Here is a 17,687-nt window from a genome sequence, read left to right as displayed (position 1 = left end):
TAATTTTGCATACTATTATATGTATGTTTTCTTTCCTACAGAGCAATAGACAACGGTGTAGCAATCCAAGCCCCTCTTATACCTGCCGAACAGCCCCGAAGGCCTCAATTAGCGGCTGCCCCGCTAACTACAGCTTTACCTGCGGCTTTGCTCGCGTTAGCCGCATTAGTTCTTGTAGCTGCGACTGCCGCAACTATCTACATATGCGCCTCTTGGAACCGGTACGTACATATTTTTTAGGTCCATTAGAAATTGCAGTCTAAGATAGTAGCAGGCTAACTTGTTAAGAATATTTTACTTGACTTTGTCGGGCTGGAACTAGCCACGGCCGAAGCCTTTCACGTGATCTAGACCAGTAAAAATTCAGAAATTATAAATATCCGAGTGACTCCCGCTAGGGGACAGCACTTACTACTGTGCCAGGGATGATTTAAAACCAAATTAAGTTTATGAATGAACTGAGACAAATCAAGAATGAGCTAAACAAGGTGTAAATGAAAACCGAATTAATACTTCAGAGGCTTTAGAGGTACATTATTTACTGTCTTAGAGCCTTATCTGTGACAGAAATAGAAATGCTAATACTTTTTGAGAAAACCATTGCCATAGTTTTAACGGAAAGAAATCAGATACAGCCCTAACATCACATGCAAAAGTAAAATCAAGAGACTCCTGCCACTTTAGGTACAAGTCGCGTAGCGTAGGTACTATGCACGCGTCGGTCTTTTATCTTCAATAGGGTTGTCATAAGTAAACACTACAAATGTTTTAATGATAAGATATAGTATGGAAAAATAAATATGATTCTTTTGATTTGGACATTTTTACATGGTTATGAAATATACTTATGCACTCTTAATAGAGTGATGGCTAGGTTTGGTTCTGGTATACAAATTGCTATATCCGATTACACTATATAATAGAACCGTGAACAATTTTTTTTAAACCTATTCAAGAGAATCACACTACACTATAACTTTGAGCCTCATTAAAAAAAACGTGACATAACACCGAAAGTTACGCAGATACGATTAGTTACGCAGATTTTTCACGCTCTGACATAAAAAAAAAACTGTTTGTTAAAGTGCGACCAAAACTACTACTCCGACGTTATGCCACGGTAATTTGTGTATGTTTTCGAATATCTATATAATACCATTTTCTTCGTACTACGAGCTAGATATCGGTACCTAACCTTTAAAGATTTATGTACTTTTTTGTCTAAACGATAATTTATCATTGTACAGGTACAAAAAGCACAAAGAACAGGCATTACAGCAGTATGGAACACTTAGTATGAGCATGGCGCCTCCAAGACCGCCCTCGGGCTACGAGTCAAGTGAAGATGAACCAGCACCTAGATACGAGACACAAGTAAGTTATATAAAAATGTTCACAATGGTCGCGTACCATTATCGAAACTAAGTTGTTAATTATTATTCAAAAGCCATACTAACTTGAAAAAATTTAAAAATGTTTTCCGTTCGTAAAAGCGTTTACTGGGTTGAATGACCGCTATTGTTCGACTATGTAGACTATGCAAAATTTTATTAAGATCGGTGCGCAGCAGAATTTTGATACAAACAGGCACACTTTTGCATCTACTATCACTATTAAACTTATAGTTTTAAATTTATCATTTCGAGGTTTGTGGAGACGATGTATTTATTTTTCTGTTAAATCATATTTCCCTGTCTCAGGTTTTGAATATGGCTGTGGACGATGCAGATTTGCAGCTCGACTTCAGCTCTAATAACCATGCATTCAATTTTCATAATGTGCAATATTTATCCAAAGACAATGGTAAGTTAATTTCATCGTCATCAAATCACCCCTTCACCGGCCCAATGCAGGGCACGGGTCTCCTCCCACAATGAGAAGGGGCTAAGGCCGTGGTCTACCACGCTGGCCCAATGTGGATTGGTGGACTACAAACCTTTGAGAACATTATGGAGATTTCTCAGGCGTGCAGGTTTCCTCACGATGTTTTCCTTCACCGTTGCAGCAAGTGATATTTAATTAGTTAAAACGGACATAACTTAGAAAAGTTAGAGTCACGTGCTGCGATTCGAACTCGACCTCTTCTGATTGTGGGAAGACCCGTGCCCTTTAGTTGGCCAGTAATGGGTTGATGTTATGATAACTGTTATACCCCTAATTGCAGTTTAGCCCTCTTCCACCGTAGACTGCATCATCAATATCTTATTATACTAAAAGAATAGCAAAAAAACCTAATTAAACAACACCAGAACTACATAAATTCACCAATGTGTATTTAAGATTTAAAATCAATCAAAAATAAATTAAAATAAATGTGTGTTTTAGAATTTTGATGGTATACAACACCCTAAATAATAACTGATATAATATAAGATGCATTGTTTCAGGTGAAAGAAGTCCAACGCTCTCCGAAACCGCAACAACGGCTCGCGCCTCCAGCGTCAACGAAAACGGTGGAACATTAAATAAAGTTCACAACCACAATTTCGACAGTCTCGCGAACAACACATCCAACGCTCGCAATACACAGACGTTGAACCGACGAGTGCCAAACAATCACGCATTGAACAACGCGCTCGGAACTTTACCGCGAGTCAATAATAATAACTTAGGCGGAGGTCTATTGGCTGCAACCTTGGGTAGGAAGATAAACAGCGGGAACCATAAGAAAAAAGCAACGCAGCCTATAATGGCGTATGATGAGATTCCTGGATTGCAAAGGTGAGTTTTGGGTTAACTTGTTTCAGTACACCATCTATATCCCAACCATCACGTTATCATCATCGTCATTCAAACCCAGGTCTCCTCTCAGAATGACCATAACTAGGCTTGCCAAGTGCGTACTGTTGGATTTAACGCGCCTTTGAGGATAGTAACGTGAGCTCTCAGATATGCAGGCTTTTCCTTCACCGTTAAATCAACTGTAACTTTACGGCCGATTGGCGCAGTAACCCTGCTTTCTGAGTCCAAAGCTGTGGGTTCGAATAAAAAAATGGCATGAAACGCACATTGCTCAAAGTTTTATTTTGCGAAAATTTAAATATGCCTGCCGTAGATCGAACTTAATCCTCCTGAAAGCCGAAGTCCTAAGGAATACGACAACGCGAATGCTTGTTTCAACAGACACTATGCTTTCTGGCGTAGACGCTGCTGATACCATTTAACTAAACGTGATAGCCGTTGTTCGAATCTCGGGTAGCAGAGATAAACTTATTATTTTGTAAACGAAAGATATTATACTAACATAACGAATACGAAAATGTAAGACACGCTAGCCTATATGAGTAATCGGCACTTAACTAAATTAGAATTTTTGGCCTCCGCCTCCTTGGTCTCTCTTTTACAAGGGTTTTAGAGCATAGACCTATTACGCTACTACAGTGCGGGTTAGCGAGCTTAAAGATTAGTATTATAACAATATGTAAGTGGTAATAACCGGGAACGACTCAAAGGCTTAACGTGCTTTCCGAGGCACAGCGATGGACCCTTACGTAACCTAACCTAACCAAACCTAACCTTACCTAACCATTCATGACCCGACCAGTGCATCGAATCCACGACCTCGTAGTCTGTAGTTGAACATGATAACCAACGAAGCAGTTTGTTTATTACCATTTTATTTTCATTATGAAACAATTCTAGGTCCACGGATAACGACAACGTGATATTCGGGAAGCGAAACTTCAGTGGATTCTCTTACGAACAATCACCAGTCGAAACCACCACAGAGCTTTAAGTTCATCTCCAAATATAATAAAACAATGAGACATTGTGAAAAGTGAATAGATGTGAAAACAAAACTGAATCTCAGCCTTAAAATACTAGACAATAAAGTGTTTGTGTTCAACGAAATGTATTTTAATATATTAAATAATATACGACTGAATAAATGCTTCAAATGATAGGTATTACTTGTATAATGTAATATTAGACTGTATACGTGTTTATATAGATTTTTACATAACTTGAAATTGTGGCGATGTTTACATCACAAATTTCTAAATAATGTAAGCCATGTACAATGCGATCAGGTTAATTTCAGGAGACCGTGAAATACAGGAATATCGTCATCCAATTCTTTTCCATTATATTTTGTACCAATTTTTTCGTAATGCTATGAAACTTCAGTCTCTAAAAATAAAATACAGGTTCGATTTACCTACCTTTCATCTGTTTTTTAAAGGATATTCTCCTTTATCTCACGTAGCTGGGTTCCACGTACATTTTTGCAAAGGGGAATCCCGGCGTATTGAGTGTTCAGTCGCTCATTAAGCTAAACTAAACAACCATTTTCCATTTTTTTTCTTCCATCTATCTTTCTAGACACGTATATAGTCTGAGAATGTTAATGACGAATTTTTATTGTAACTTTATACGTTTGTAATTACTTAGCGCGGGCTAGTCTTTTTAACTGAACAAATTGTGCATAATAATATAAAACCTTGTAAATAATAGAGGCATTACGTAAAATGTATATTTTTGTAGGTTACCTACCTGAACTGTAAATACAGGTACGAAATATTTTGTATAGACCTATTATAATATCTAATAATTACAACAATTTATTATTTAAAGCCTTTACACACAACGACGTTTTGCGCTAACTTGCGACACAACCGCTTTGAATTCGGACCACATTCAAAGAATTTTATTTAATAGATACTTTTATTACTTTCGGAATTATGTTGGACATATTATAACTATCATTTTAGGAAGGAGACAAAACTTTATGATTTGACAATGTTTCATGCAAATGGTTTAAATTTCCGCAAAACATCTTAGCATTCGTTAATTCCAAAATTAGTAACTAAATTTCTCATTAGCTCTTGATTTAAAGATAATAGGTTGCCTCTGTATTGCGTTTACATTTCAAGAAGCATCTTATGAGATGATTTTACTGCGCGTGAAAATGTCGCAGTGTGCAAAGGGCTTTAGGCATGGTTTATACATAAATAGTGAGTTGCGTGAATACATAATTTCTGCATTTCTGTATGAACCACGCATTATTGTGGATATTGTGGCGCCATGTGCCATTGAATTAATCTAGGCTTACATTACGCTATTATAAAATAGACATGTGTAAACTGAGGTAATTCGAATACTCTTGAGATACGGAAGTGATTCTGGTACTGTTTAAAGTTACGTCTGAATAGCCCATGTACTCATAAGTGAATAGCTGTTATTCTTCAAAACTTTAATGAAGCATAAACAATTAATAAAATAAACGTATCGTGTGTAGTTTCTGAGAATAAATTAATTTGTTGGTTTATAACAATTATTTAAAGTTAAGCGTATTGGTAAGCTTAGCTTAATATTTTTATCGCGGAGTCAATAATTGAATACTTAACCATATATAATATATAAGATATAAGCCTGGATGATAATTTACCATTTAATTAAATAATGAAAAAAAATATTGCAATTTACGTTTCGACATCAAATCGAACGTAAAATAAAAACATGGTACTTTATTTTTTGAAGTTATAAGTACTTGCCAAAATATGTGTAAGAACTGTATAGTTTTGTGAATAATTCAATTTATTATATTTATATTTTTTGAGGTACGTAAACGGTGAATGTCATCGATACAATTTATATACCTTAATTTGAGTAATGAAAAAACATAACAATTTATTTATCGAAATACAAGAAATAAATTCATTTTCCTTTTTTTTCAAATGGTAGAGACCTTAATAATAAAATGTATATTTCCTCTAACTTATATGAAATTTTGATTATCTTTATCAAATTATATTACGCCAACAACGAATTTTATTTTTATTTAAAACTGTTTACACTTTATTCCACCTCTATTGTGTAACATATTTATATATTATGGCTAAAAACTAAAACACTAAAATAATTATGAGGTCTCAATCTATGAATCTGAGTTTGTACGAATTTTGTGCCAGTTACTATAATTCCTTAGTTCTAGAAAGCCTGTTATTAGAAAAAAAAAATCCTAGCATAATAAAACAAATGCTCACTTTTTATAAACAACGTTACGTAACGTTTTAGTTTATGACTTATGAGTTTAATAATCAGAATCAAGTGATTTGTGCCAAACGATTTCTTAATTAAAAAGAAAAAATCTTTAACTATTTTATATTTATTAATTGGTTCTAATGTTACCTCTCTTTTTGTATGATATTGTGTAAATTTTTATATAAATTCTTTTCCCTTAACTGTAAAGAAAACTATTTGTAGTTTTTTTTTTTTTTAAGATTGTTTGATTAATATTTGGAGTAAATTAATTCTTATTAATAAGGTATTTTTTAATTTTCCTGCTCTTTGTGTGATTCTGCGATTGTATCATTTATAGCTGGCGATATTAACGTAAAATAATCTGGCAAAGTTCCTAATGAGATGTATACATTAAATCGGTATAATATAACATTTCTGGCTAACCAATAAATCAAATTTTAAAATTCTGTCCTAAGCAAAAAGTCCTGCAACACATGCATGGCGACCCACGCGCTGCTTAGAATTAATTGTTAATCTTAGATGAAAGATTGAAATTAGTGACACGACGCTATCGTTAGTTAAGGATATAACTGCTTATTTCAGTCTGTAATATAAATATTTCAGATAATATTGATTACTTATAAGCTTTTTTTTAAGTAATCATTGACGGACCAATCTCTTCAAAAGTAGCCGAATCCACCAAAATCAACTTCAAAAATTCAATTACGAGAATAGACTTCCAGCTTAACAATAAGCGTAACAACATGCGCAGGAAATGTTGTGACTGAAATTTCAGAACCAATCTATGTTTTTTTTAAATGTCCCAAAACGCGTGCGGGCAGCAATTTCGTTCACGTACATTTTTAAATTTAATATCTCTTTGTACCGCGGTCTTGCGAGCGATACAGTCGGTCACAAATTTTTCTGTAATCTGCCAATGATTCTTAGAGCCGTTCCGCTTATTCTAAACTGAGAGATAAAGAAACCTTCGACCTCAGTTGCTTGTAGATAGATAAAATCTTTATTGCACACCGTGCAAGGAAAACAAAAGATTTAATAAATATCTTATCCATTGTCCGTTTAACTGGTAGTTCTTAAGCTTAGGTTGCCTTTAAAAATTCACTTAAAGTGATAAAGCCGCACTATGCACTATGTTCTTATGAATTGTTTCCTTTTGTTTTTTTGTAATAAAGTTTATCAATCTATCTTAACAAGAAAGGACATAAACAAATTATACGTTCCTCTAACGAATAGATGTCTGCTTCAAGGTAATAAATAAATCTCATACCCGTCACATGGAAATAAAAAAAATAATTACATAAATTTCAATTTTAAATAACAGCATGTTGCTACGAGCTATAGTTCGGGGATTGTAATAACGACACGGATGTTTTAAGCTAGTAACTTTATTACCACGTTTACGACACAAACGAGGACGTCGGACGCATAAGTTGGTAGTAGACCTTTTTGTGACAGAGCTTGCCAGGAGAAATACCACGTCATGCTTATATGCAAGCCGTCGCCATGCAGAATTGCGGCGTTACAGTCTGAAAGGCCTGTTAGTTCACGTGTAAGTGAATATTTTGTTTTGAAAACAATAAATTTCTTAAACGACAGCGTCGAACCCTCCAAAGAAAATAGCAATATGTCATCCAAAATTGAATTTTATTAATCTGTGGTTTCTCGAAAACCTGACAGATTTTCTTATTCTCTTTGACTTTTAATGATCTCTTGATTGCAATATGCATAATTCTTATTTTTGTATTAAAGTACTGTGTATTCATGAAAAAAATACATTTAACTACATAATTTAGGTAGGTACTAGATGGAGCGTTGCATGAATTAAAAGGTACCTATCGGATTTTCTTGACACCCCATGGCACATTTTTTCCGAGACCGAATGTACATCATATGAAATTACAGAAATGTCGGATAAAAAATTCTCTGTAACTTTTACTAGGCTTTCAGGCTGGTGTACAATTCTATGCTATATTCCTGGTTTAATAACCGCAATTTGTATTCCTAAGAAGAAAAATTTCCTACTCTTCACTCATATCTCTTTTAGATGTACCGTGTACATAGTTGCGTATATCCCTTTCAGATTTCAATAAAAACGCTGGTGTTAATTTTATTTTTGACGACCTACCTGGACCAGCGGTAAGCGCTGTGGCTTTTAAATTGGAGGTCGCGGGTTCAATACCCGGCAGCGGCGGTTGTGGATTTGATAATACTGATTTTTCTCTGGTCTGGTCCGGTGGAAGGCTTCGGCCGGGACTTGTTACCAACAAAGACGTGCCGCTAAGCGATCGAGCATGCCGGTATAACGATGCTGTCGCTGCCCGATGCACCAATCGGCCGTCGATATTAATAGACTGAGAAAAGATTAAAATTACCCTAATATATAGGGTTACCTACGAAGTTACCGATAACAATCCGTCCTGAAGCCTTGGACATTATTTGCACGCTCGCATCCGAGGAGTTTGCGAGTGTAGAAATACTTCCATATAGCACTAAAATGGATCTTGTCAGCATTATATTATAGCTCAAACTTGCCTACAATACTATGTATACTACATATAGTATGTTCTTTAACTCGTGGTTTTGACAAATTTTTTATAAAACCAAACCAAAGTACAGGATTTGCAATTGTAAAACGAGTGTATACGACTATTATTGAAGCATCAAAAACCACTCCACTTTAGTAGTGTTTCTCGAACAGGCGGTTAGTCACTTCATTCTATTTAGCAGTTGACCGTAATTTATTTTACCTCTTATGTCCTAAACATTAACAATAATTTTGGAAAATGAAAAAAGTTTGTGACCAAAGTTTGGGAAGTGAGATGTGCACGGAGCGTTTTTGTGTTTTTGGACAGAACGCTCTGCATGCAATAATGGTTGAATAAGGGTTCTGTATGTTCTTACTTCTGTGGCGAAAACGACTCTTCGATTGCGTATACCCAGTTGAATGATGCCCCAATGAATATTTTTCATAGCTTTTGCGCCACAGTTTGCAAACTTTTAAATAGATTGCTATATTTAGGGCTGCTTTTTTCAAAAAGGGGTATCCCGTATCCGCTGTAAAATTTTCAGCGCTCACCCAACTTTTACTCATTACGTATTCCCGTTTAAATATTTAAAGAGCTACATAGCTGTACCTGAAACATTAATTACACCGTAGGGTCAGTTGCACCCAACCTCTAAGCGTTGATATACACCGGAGACTTTATATTACATTTCACCGGCCCACTACTGGCCTAGTGCGGATTGGTAGAACTCGCACACCTTTGGAAATATTATTGAGAAATCTCAGGCATACAGGTAACGTGACGTTCTCTTCATTTCGCACATCACATGCACTTATGAAGCGTTCATACATATAGTAGGTATGTTACCATTAATGTTTGATAATGTTGTTAACTACATTAGTTAGCCTAAAACTAAAGCTATGAGGATTCCAAACGCGCCCTGGTCTAAAAAGAGCCCACAATTAACTTAGCCGGGCTTTTTTTGTTATCACCATCTCACAATCAAATTAATATTTACCTATGAAGTTAGAGCGATTCATACCCAAGCTTTTTTATCATTCGTTGTAATCCTTAATATTATAATAGGATTTTATAAAAACGTACATAGCTCCGAACTCGGCTCCCCTGAAGGGAAGCCGAAGCTCTAACCACAAGGCTATCACCGCTATTACCCCTATCCCTATCCCTATCCCTACTAATATTATAAATGTATCATATAAATGTATTATTTGTGGCCAAGGATATTAAAAACGCAAATCTAATTGACGTGACAACCCAAGACAGAGAGTCCTGGCGCAGAAAGACGAGGAGAGCCGACCCCAAATGATGGGATAAGGCTAGGGCAAAGAAGAAGAGAAGAATGTAAGTTTGTTTGTTACGCTTTCAAGCTAAAACTACTTGACGGATCATCACGAAACTTTGTACACATATTCCTGAAGGTATTAGAAGTAATATAGTATGCTTTTTATCCCGAAATTTAGCTCAGTTCTTTTGGGAGAGGGGACGAATGTTTTTGACGATTTTACTCCATAACGCCGTCAAATAATAACCGATTTAAATAATTACTTTTGTACTTTAGAGGCTATAAAATATATTTAATTTTGCCCAAATTTCGTGTTGATTTGATAAATGTGATTGAAGATAGAGGTCAGAACTCCTCTGCGGACGGCAGCAAACCCGTCATTTAAGGCGATACTGAATACTTTAATTTTTTTTAAAACTACAACTAAATTAAATGCCACATCAAAAAACAAAATCAAACGCAGACGAAGTCGCGGGCGACAGCTAGTATATATATATTACTACAACGTATCATCTAGCCAGAAAGTTTTCATACAGCAGGAGCTAAGCTAAGTAAGTAAAGCAACATTATGTCAAGCGACATATCGCCAGTGTCATCTCGCGATAAAACGGGGTCCACTTAAAAGCTCTTTAAGGTTGAGACATGTACTCGTGATACTAAGAGAAAAGGGCGGCCCACTACCCACGTCAATAAATAATGCCCTCACTACGAAGCGGCGTGGATTAACGCGCCTTGCTCGAAATTGTTTTAGAGATTCGCTGTTACAAAAAATATACACGTTGAGCACGTTAAACCGACTGTCCCGGCTAATTTCATTCATCATCATCATTCGTTGGCGTGCATACAGGGCATGCAAAGGGAATGCACTAAGCGGGCAGATAATATAAGCTGAAAATAAAACCTCCAGTACAAGTTATACAAAAATTAAAGATAGGCTTTGTTAGAGTTATAGAAGTTATAAAATTCAAAAAATTCAAAATTAATTTATTTTAAGTAGGCCTAATTAATAAGCACTTACGAAACGTCAAATCTGTTTGTAGTGACTCTACCAACGGTTCGGAAGGCAGATTCCAGTGAGAAGAGCCGGCCAAGAAACTCAGCAGATTGCTCTTTTCCAACATCATTTTAAAGTTTAACAATCTTTAGAATTTTTCTGTTTTGTGAGATATGAGAGCGGAGTGGCCTGCTTCCAAGCAGCCTTGTCGTTTAGGAATTCATAAATCGTGTAGTAACCACGATTGATTAAATGTGTTTAATATATTATTTAAACTTAGGTAAAGGTAGATCTAATATTACCTTATGTTATAAAAGCATATACCCATACCCACAAAGGATTTCTGTACTATTCTCAGACGATATGCAGATATCACTAATTTATGTCCGTTTCTTGTTAGTCGACTGTGACTTTTTGTTTATAATTACTTTTTGTTTTGTTTAATAAAGATAATATTATTATAAATATATTGCGAGTACTGTAGATACTGTAAGTATACCTATTTCTTTAAATTTGGTACGAAGGGATTCACGTGATCTAAGTTTATATATCTATAGAAACCAATATAGCCAACCCTTAAGTTTTTATAACTCGTACTGGAGATTTTCTTCATTTTATATCATCTGCATACCCTGGGCATACCCTCCATGCATGCCACTGTCATCATTGCAGTGAACAAGATGTAAAATAAATAACGACGGTTCTCTCAGGATTGACGGCCGATTGGCGCAATTTGTAACGATCCTGTTTTCTGAGTCCAAGGCCGTAGGTTAGATTCCCACAACTGGAAAATGTTTGTGAAATGAGCATGAAAGTTTCAGAGTCTGGTTGTTTATTTATATATTATAAGTAGGTATTTATGTATACTATTCATAAAAAAAATATTCGTCAGTCGTCAAGCTACGCTTACTTTGGGGCTAGATGGCGATGTGTGTATTGTAGTAATATATTTATTATTTATTTATTTGCAAAAAATATTTATTAACGCGGACGAAGTGGCGGGTAACAGCTTGTAGTAATATGTAGCAATACCTCCGTATGTTCGCTTATGTACCAATAGATCCATTGTTGACGCGGGTGAAACGGAGCGGGGTATAGCTATTATGCCATAAAACCACTCAAGAATGTATTTCCAATTTCTATCATTGTATTAAATAAAATAGATACTTCTGAAGCATCAGGAAGTTCATTTTGAAACCACAACTCTTAAAATAGTTTTCGAACCCATTGGAGAAACCGTAGTCAATATATTTGTATCCTTTATAGGTAGGCTATGTGCACGAAATCCTCTTAGTACATCTGTAAAATCTAGACGATGAAGATTTTGCAGCCATAAGTTGGTTTTCTACGAAATACTTCCAAAAAGAGTTAGTTAGCGCTATTTTTTCATATACCTAGAAGAAATGAATTAGATACTCTAGAATAGATTAAAATTTGCATAATTAGTTTGCTTCGTAATTGTATACAAATTGCTTTAATTGTAGTTAGTATAGTCATAACGTGTAAGATAATAAAAAAAACATAAATAAAAAAATAAATGTTTTTGAATTTATACCTACTTCTTTTGGCGCGTTAAGTAAAAATGATGAGAGTACATTTTACGATGCGCGTGCGTCACAAAAAATCGACACCCTGAGGTTAGCTATAGTCAACATTTCAGTTATATCTTATAGATAAGCACGCTCCATGTTAAGCTGCATATTAATCTTAGTGATTGTCGCTACGAGAATAGTAGATTTATAATAAAAAAAACTAGATTTTGAAAGCGCCGTTGCAAACTTTATTTCAAACTCTAGCAGGTCCAATACTCGTCTGAAGTAAATTTCCTTTTATCTCTCGGCTGTCGTTAAATGGTTTTGACGCCGAATTATCTCGTTTGTAAGAGAATTCCTCGGAACCTACGTAGAACTGAAAAGTGGAAGTAAATCCGCGCCTTTTGGATGGAAAAGCGGGGGCTTAGCGGAAATCCTGGCAAACAGATTCGCTATTGCAAAACAAGTCATCTGGAAAACAAATGTATACAACACGGGAGGCACGGAGATTGCTCAACTCAAGCAATTTATTTGCTTCAAAACGTTTTAAATTTATTATGGTTTTGGTGAAACATGGTTAGTATTTTCTGTGTGGAAGATTTCGTGCAATTTCCATTTAAGGCGCCGCAACGTGTAATTTGCATGCTTACATATCTTTGCTTATAACAAGCGGTTGCTCCCAACCTCAGCGTACAATATCTAATAAATAAAATTTACTACACCAATTCATTCTCTATCTTTATCTATACAATATCAAAACATAGTTGGTTGAAACGGGAAGGTTGGAAGATGTTAAACACCTACGTTTATAGTTTTAGGGTTTACTCAAAACAAATCCTGATAGGTACCTGTAATCCTGAAAACTTTGGAAATGGAATCCAGGTCCTTATGATCCGTAGACCACTATTATTATTCACTCTTCAAGTTTCTTTGTAACTATTGTAGGTACATTTCAGTTCGCAAGATCGTCATGTATTTTATTTGTTTTAATAATACAATAACAGATAATTTTTTAGCTGGCTTATTTTAACAGCTGCAGTTTGTTTTTCAGCTGCATTTCCTTCGAACTTTTATAAAAGAAACAATTTTACAATACATTTTTATTTACAAAAGTGTTTTTGTTTCATTGTGTGGACATTATTATTTATTATCCTTACTGTGTTAACTACGTAAGCAATAGAGAAAGGTGGAAACTATTTACATAAAGAGAATAATAACTTATTCCACTGTTACACATAATATTTGATACTTTTCAGTTTTTCGTCCACGTCATTCTCTGCCTGTGTCCCACAAATCTTTCCCATATGAGATAGCGATTCAGAGCTAAGAATTTTCATGGTATTCCAATGCAAGTTAGTGGCTTTAACTATCCACAGCTTGACTAAAAGCCTCCCAAGGGGAGGGTTTGCCCGTTATCTCCTAAACGATACTTATACAAAATTAGATATCATGTGAATGTGCATGAGTTTAAAAAGTTAGATCTATACACATAGTAGTAGACCCACAGTCAACGTTCGTATATTAGTTCGCACTATTCAACTTAATAGAAGTAGAATCATCATTCATCTTCGACATCATCATATCCCACTACAGGGTACGAATCTCCTGCCACAGTGAGAAGGTGTTTGGTATCCACCAGGCTGGCCCAGTGCGGATTGGTGGAATCCACACACCTTTGAGACCATTATGGAGAACTCTAAGGCATGCAGGTTTCCTCACGATGTTTTCCTTCACCGTTGAAGCAAGTGACATTTTAATTGCTCAAAACGCACATAACTTAAAAAAGTTAGAATTGCGTGCTGGGATTGGAACTCCAAAAAAAGTGAAATTGAAGTCCTACCCACTGTGCTATCACCGCTTAGAGTAAGTGGTAAATAAAATATAACAATTATTCATATTATACGAGTACCTAAACTAAAGGCGTGATATTTTTTTATTTTTACTAGCCACGATAAACCGAATACGTTATATTAATTTCGCGTTATGCCTCATTTACATTTAGCTCACTTACGCGGCAGTGAGCAGGAAAGTGGGCACCGCGAGATTTAAACACTCGTGCTCTTACCGCTACTTTTGCTCCCGGCGCTCACCAAATAAGCGTTTTTCGAGTAATCAAGTCAAAGAACATACACTTCGAGTGGTGGCGCTTGCTAAGTTGCTAAAAATTCAAAAAGTAATATGGTAGTCAAGTGGCGAAAACACATAAAATTAAGCTTATAAACAAATTTATGGATAGTACCTACTACTATGTAGGTCTGCTAATTTTTGTGCCGTAGTTGTAGGTGAGTTAGTGAAGGAGCAGTATATGAACACTGTACTACCCCTAATCTTGAAAAGGCAGCCGACAGCCTGCTAGCTGCACGAAAAGCAGTGACAGAAGCTAAATGTAAATGAGGCATTATTAAGCATACACAACCGTTGGCCGTAGTGGTTACGACTTTAGCTCCACTTTCGGGGGATCCAAGTTCGAAAGCACATCTAACTTTCGGTAGTTATATGCCTTTTTAAGCAATGAATATCACTTGCTTTAACGTTGAAGGAAAACATCGCTGTATGCCTAAGAGTTCTTCATTGGGGAATAAGGTAGAATAGTCCTTACAAAGGACTGATCACCCGTCTGGCAATGGCAGGCGTCCCCACATGGAATATAAGAGTTCTTCAAAATGTTCCAAAAAGTGTGTAAAGTCCACCAAACCGCCTTTGGTCAGCATGGTGAACTGGAACGGCTTGGACCGTTCTCATTCGGAAGCGTTATGTGTTAATAATGAAGATGATGACGATGATGAACCGTGCTTTTTTACAAACGAACCTTTACTCTGCAAAATTGATTAGGGTTTTTTGCATCAATTAAGAATCAGTATAAGACAAGTATTTATGTATACTGTATTTATTATTGCTGGATACATTATAATAGATGAGATGACTTTAGTTTATTGTCAGTCTCAGAACAGGTATTGAAGATATGTTTAAAGGGTAAATACCACTAGGGAGCGTTGCGGAAGTTTGTTTTTATTTTGTTTGGTTATTTTTTTCTAGTTTAATAGTGAGGCTTTTGTTGATAACATAAAATCCTTAAGCTACTTGCACCCGATTATATTATTTTGAGATTTCTTCGAATAAGCGTTTTCGTCCACGTCTAGTTGGGGTTCTTCGAAATACCAAAGAAACCTTTAATTGTGATCAATAAAGCTATTTATTTACATTTTTTATTAATTCTTAATAATGTACATAAAAAGCAGTAGGTACTAAAATTTATTCAAAAAATAACATTTATTTCATTTGTAAATATTATATGATACATGTTATTGAGACCTCCTAGGTAAGCATTAAAATACCTGTGAGTCAGAAGCATAAGGCCTCTTGAGCCTTTATCTTCTGACTCTTCCATCTCAAAAAAAGACAATATAAAAAAAAAGATTGAGTAGTGTGTCTTGGTGCGTGTGTGCACGCATTTGTGTGTTTGTGTGTGAGTGTTATTTATGCGGCGAAATAAATTGAAGAAGCACCTCAAGTTCTTTATTGATCAGTGTCTTCAGTCAGGCTGTCAAAGATTTGTTACATTCAAAATACGTTTTTTTTTTAAATAGCATATTTTTTTGTTGATTTTGTTATAAAGACGTCGATTACCAAAAGCAGTCCTTGATCAGACTCAGGGACGACGAACAAACACTGCTTGAGTAAAACATTGCATATTCTTAGCTTCCCACTTTCCCACGTCTAAAATCAAGCTTTATTGTTTTATGCATGTTCAAAACAGAGTTTTAGTTTAAATTATTAAATAGGTACTTAATAATGGTTCTTAACAAAAAGATGTTTGAATTCAGCCTAATACTAGAGTACCTACGCTTTACTATAGTCAAAACAAAAGAAAATATCTTTATAGTTAAATAAATTATTGTTTTTCACATAACAATACAATTAAGCGGCAAGTATGTGTTGGATATTGATAGTGCAGGTCAAATTGAACAGAAAACACGGTATTAGAGGTATTAGTAGATAGAGGTGCGGCATTCACGATGTTTGTGTTTTTTGTTGTAATACTAACTTTTGCGTCGGATAGTTTTTGCGATGATACCTCAGGTATGTACAGCTATTGTTTGTATACTGAATTTTAACTCTAGGATCAAAAACTAAAAGGAGATGATCCCATTTAGTCTAGATCCTTAGCCTTAATGTTCAAAATCATGCATGAATGTTCGTAACCTATTAACGCAAAAATCGTATTGCAAACATATTTAAATATAACATAACATAACAGAAAATGTCTATCTTTCAATGCAGCCTCACTTTAAAAAATTTATGTTTGTAAAATTTGTTATTTAGTTATAGACTGACTCGTTCAAGTTAACTTGTAATTCACACAATTTTTAAACTCCTGTTTAAAAATAAATATTATTTTATTGCACATTTTCATATTATTAAAACATTTAATATCTTATGTATTTTATTTACATTTTTCGTGAAACGGTTCGGTTCGGTTTGGGTTAGTACGTGAAACTTTGTGACCCTTTTCCAAAAACGGATACTTTTTGGATTATATTTTGTTTGGAAAAAAACATGCAAATTACCAGGTAGCCTTGGCGAAATTTGTGATTAAAGAAGTAAAGTAGTCTTTGACAATAAAACCTTTATAATGTTCAAACTGTAATTTCGGCCAGTGGGCGAACACTAGTTCTAAGAATTATTCATCGGAATCCTTTGAGTTGCGCCCAATCTACTACTTCAAAGAATAGGAATGTACTACAGGGCGTTCCTATTCTTTGAAGTAGCCGACGTCCGCCGTTCGTTATTTGAGCCAGCGCGACGATTACGTAGTATTACTAGTAGGTACTTCGTAGTATATTTATTTTCTGTTTATATTTATATATTATTATTAAAGAAAAGACGGACAAATTGGGGCATCACGTCTCTCAGTCAGAGTCAGTCAGTTAAATAAAAATAAATTTAATTATAATAAAAATAGGTTAAGTTTTTTTTTATGTGTTATTGGCGGCTATACTCAAGTGAATTATAGTCGGAGAATGGCCGAAAAGTACAAGCGACTGTGTGTAGTGCCGCGTCCCGCGAACAATCTTGTGACTCAAGAGCCCGAATTGACTAAAATTCACGGGAGTTCAGGCGTAAATAACACATTTACTCACGATTATACCTGAGGTTCTAAAATAGTTTCAGAGTCGTTCGCTTCTGCTAGTGGTGGTGCGATGGAAGGACAAGATGAATCTGTGATGGAATCAATTGCACAAGCTTCTGGTATGGGCACCCAAGTATCTAAAATTGAAGCCGACAAAAGTAAAACCTATATTATATGCCTATTCAATATACATACTCATACATGTTCGAAGACCCCGCTGGCGCAGTGGAGAGACCTG

At 35.3% G+C, this 17,687-nt stretch overlaps 1 protein-coding gene across 2 annotated transcripts in view; it reads left to right on the top strand.

Moving 5' to 3' along the window:
• Window positions 1-6,220, top strand: part of LOC120626665 (cadherin-99C) — a 175,915-nt gene extending 169,695 nt beyond the window's left edge. For both annotated transcript variants that reach the window (XM_039894276.1, XM_039894275.1), the window contains 5 exons: window positions 42-221; window positions 1,248-1,374; window positions 1,701-1,803; window positions 2,388-2,721; window positions 3,643-6,220. In XM_039894276.1, the coding sequence (XP_039750210.1) occupies window positions 42-221; window positions 1,248-1,374; window positions 1,701-1,803; window positions 2,388-2,721; window positions 3,643-3,736 (838 nt within the window). In that variant the 3' untranslated portion in view covers window positions 3,737-6,220. The remainder of the gene's footprint in view (window positions 1-41; window positions 222-1,247; window positions 1,375-1,700; window positions 1,804-2,387; window positions 2,722-3,642) is intronic.
• Window positions 6,221-17,687: the final 11,467 nt, after the last annotated feature.

The sequence above is a fragment of the Pararge aegeria genome, chromosome 10, assembly GCF_905163445.1.
Source record: "Pararge aegeria chromosome 10, ilParAegt1.1, whole genome shotgun sequence".
Lineage (NCBI taxonomy): Eukaryota > Metazoa > Arthropoda > Insecta > Lepidoptera > Nymphalidae > Pararge > Pararge aegeria.
This window is presented reverse-complemented; position numbering and strand designations above follow the sequence as displayed.